Genomic DNA, 3,239 nt, shown 5'->3' with positions numbered 1-3,239 from the left:
CTGGCGTGAGCGTCTACAACAAGGGTTGCTATATTTTACCGGTGAATTACTAAGGAATGTTTTCTCTCTTGGCCCAGATTTTACAAAGTGCGTAGGGAGGGGCGGGCGGGGCCTGTCAGTATTTGAAGTTCTCCCGCGCGCCTCCTGACCCATGCAGGGCTGGTCGCGGTTTCCCGCCTTTGGAAGTGTGCCCTGATCCCTCGGTGGCACATGCTGAGCCCTGGGAATGCCTCGGGTCCCTGCGCCAGCTGTGCAGGAGTCGCGCCTCCCCGGATTCCCAGGCCGCCCCAGCACACTCCACCAGTCGCCTCGGGCAGAAGGTTATTATCTCCTGGCCTTTGGCAGCCAATGGGCCGTGTCCTGATGGATTCATGTCCCATTGTGGGAGCGGGGGCTCCCAGCGCCTCCCCGAGTGTGGGAAACACGCCCTGGGCTGAGACCCACAGCGCCTGGGGCTTGGCACGAGTATAAATACAAGGGCTGGGCATCACCCCCAGAGTTAAGGCGTGTGTGAATTCAGATTCGAGGTGGTGCAAGTACAATAATGGCCCCCAGCAGTCTCTACGCACACTCGGAAGAGGGACAGGCACCGAAAGATAAGAATAAAGTAAGTCATCACCGTTCTCTCGCCCTCTGTATCTCTCCTTCGATTTTCTCTTCGCTTTTCAGCGCTCTTCTATCACCTCTTCCATCTTTTCTCCCCTTTTCTACTTTACTTCTACATTCTTATTCTCCATTTCTTACTCACTGTTCCCCCTTTTATTACTTTCTCCATTGGATTCCTTCATGTTTATTACATATTTTCTAATTTCCTTCTCTTTCTCTATACATGTTCTTCTTTCTTCCTACTTTCATCCCTCCTTATTTCCTTCACTTTCTATTGACACTTGTCTCCAAAATGTTTTTCTTATTTTTTCGTGTCTCTTCCTTCTATTTGCATTTTCGTCTCCTCTCTAATCTTCTTCTCGTCGTTCCTTATTTTCTTCTATTACTCAGCTACTTTTCTTTCCCTACTACCTCTTTTCCTTTTTCGTTCACTCTTTCCATACTCTTTAGTCCTTTCAGTCTTTAGTCCTTTTCACCCTCTTTCCTTTATCACTGGATTATTTTCCTCCTTTTATCATCTTCATTACTTTGAATATTCTAACCCCCCCCCCCCCACTTCCAAATCTCTTATTTTCCAATCTCATCATATCTTCCTTATCTCTTGCTCTTTCTCTCTTGGATGAGCACAATCCCAACCCTATTTAAACTTGTCATATATCTCATAGAAAATGGTTTTGTGTGTTCGCATGTACGTACTCAAAATAATATATACGAGATAAATAAAGCACTGTTGATTTTCACTTGGTAGGCATAGCGCTGCAGCACTGCAACAATATTATATTAGGCACTATATAAACATGCTGCAATTATTCTATTTCTATTAGTTGCACTTGTTCTTTCCTAGACTTTTCTGTCTTATTTTTCTTGTGAATGCAGCTGAAGGTGCCTCTCTTGTGTCATCGTTAGAAACTTGCCTCCTGTATACTGCACACCTGGTCTAACCTGACTTTCTTCCCTTTCAGCTGAGGAAGCCCGCGGTGGAAAAGGTGCGCAGGGACCGCATCAACAGGTGCATCGAGCAGCTCCGGCTACTGCTGCAAGCAGAATTCCAGACCCAGCAACCCAACTCTAAGCTGGAGAAGGCTGACATCCTGGAGGTGGCTGTGAGATGCCTCCGACAGCACTGTCTGCACCAAACGCAAGGTGAGAGAGCGCACGATATTACCTTTAGATACTGCATAAACCATGCTTTCACATTAAGTGCATTTTATCAAAAGCTCTCATCGCTGTTCTACTGTCCTGATGAAGGCCTTGCCAATATTACATGGGGGCTGAAACAGCACATTTGGTGGCTTTTACTGTCATGAGTCTCACAAACTCAGTTTAGCTCCTCATTAGCATCACAAATGCATTGACAGTGTCCAATACATATGTTGGATTTGTGCACTGGATTTATATGAATGAGTGAGTCTTCATGCAGTTCTCTGCAAATGTATGTTTGGCCCATATTCGGGTTTTCCGAATAACTTGATTTGAGGTTAGGTATCATATTTGAATCTGTAATTGACACAAACTGTCTATAATGACTGCATTTAAGCCTTCCTCCTGTCTAAGCTAGTCAGCATTTCATTGAGTGTGACAGTATTTGCAACTGATTGTCATGTAGAGCACACAGTTAGCATGTCCTAGTACATGGTCAGTGAGATAGCCCAAAACCTTCAATCAACTAGTGAGACATCTTGGTGAAATCTGCACATCTGTGCATTCCGTCCTGTAATGCCCAGCTCTGCCTATTACCCCTGCGAGGTTGATAAAGCAAGCATCATTGAGTTAGGTAATACTAACAGCTGTCAATGCCTGAGCTAGGATGTTGCAATTTTAATTAAATAGGGAACATCCTTTTATTACCTTTTTTTTATAGACCTCTCCAATAATCAATTCTTGGAACTTCGATTAATCGAGGCTTCTAGTTTTTGCAAGCATCTAATGCGACTGTTGTTTCTATAATGGTTGGCCAATGTTATTTGCCATATCCCTTTTATTGATTTATTACATGTTTCCCCTGATGTTTACTAGGGTGCACTGTGGTCCATTTTAACATATATATCTTTGTTTTTTCTTCCAGTCTTAAGTGTAACCAGTTCACAGAAAGATTTTGACCAGGGATACCTGAGTTGTCTTACGCAGTCGGTGCATTTCCTGTCATACTGCCAACCCAACGAGGGAACGCAAATTGAGCTCATCAAGTACTTCGACAAAACACGCCCCCTCATTGACAACCAGCCCAAAATCAAATCGGTTGGAGGTTGCCAGTCTTCCAAGCACTGCATCGCCCCATTTCCAACATGCCAAGGAGAAAGGAAACTGGCAAACCCAAACACTGAAAGGTTATGGAGGCCTTGGTAGTCAAAGAAGAAATTCAGTCACTTTTGGGGGGCCTTTTAAGAGGCTACCCATTATTGCCCCACTCAGAAGCTTGGGGACTTTTGGTTGTTTTTGACTTGTAAACATGGAGATCTGAATTTTTTGACTTTCCCACCTTAAAGAATTGTGTGGTCCTGTGAAAATTGCCTTATCACTCTGTGCCTCTATCCATTTATGTGCTAAAATTGTGTCCACTTAGAAATGACCAAAACAATATTCAGTTCTATATAAAAAATGAACTATTCATTTAAATCAAATGAGTCGTCTGA

At 43.7% G+C, this 3,239-nt stretch overlaps 1 protein-coding gene across 1 annotated transcript; it reads left to right on the top strand.

Moving 5' to 3' along the window:
• Positions 1-516: 516 nt before the first annotated feature.
• LOC144753151 (transcription factor HES-5-like) lies at positions 517-2,985 on the top strand. The gene is made up of 3 exons (XM_078640925.1): positions 517-607; positions 1,569-1,749; positions 2,672-2,985. Exons 1-3 carry the CDS (start codon positions 545-547, stop codon positions 2,950-2,952), a joined length of 525 nt encoding a protein of 174 aa, XP_078497051.1. The 5' UTR covers positions 517-544; the 3' UTR covers positions 2,953-2,985.
• Positions 2,986-3,239: the final 254 nt, after the last annotated feature.

The sequence above is a fragment of the Lissotriton helveticus genome, chromosome 5_1, assembly GCF_964261635.1.
Source record: "Lissotriton helveticus chromosome 5_1, aLisHel1.1, whole genome shotgun sequence".
Taxonomy (NCBI): domain Eukaryota; kingdom Metazoa; phylum Chordata; class Amphibia; order Caudata; family Salamandridae; genus Lissotriton; species Lissotriton helveticus.
Note: the sequence above shows the minus strand (reverse complement) of the source record. Positions and strands in the feature narration are given on the sequence as shown.

Excerpts from the sequence above, each read along its gene's own strand:
- LOC144753151 (XM_078640925.1), top strand. The coding sequence starts at position 545 with ATGGCCCCCAGCAGTCTCTACGCACACTCGGAAGAGGGACAGGCACCG. Across the intron at positions 608-1,568 it reads CACCGAAAGATAAGAATAAA|CTGAGGAAGCCCGCGGTGGA; the intron begins GTAAGTCATCAC and ends CTTCCCTTTCAG. Across the intron at positions 1,750-2,671 it reads CTGTCTGCACCAAACGCAAG|TCTTAAGTGTAACCAGTTCA; the intron begins GTGAGAGAGCGC and ends TTTTTCTTCCAG.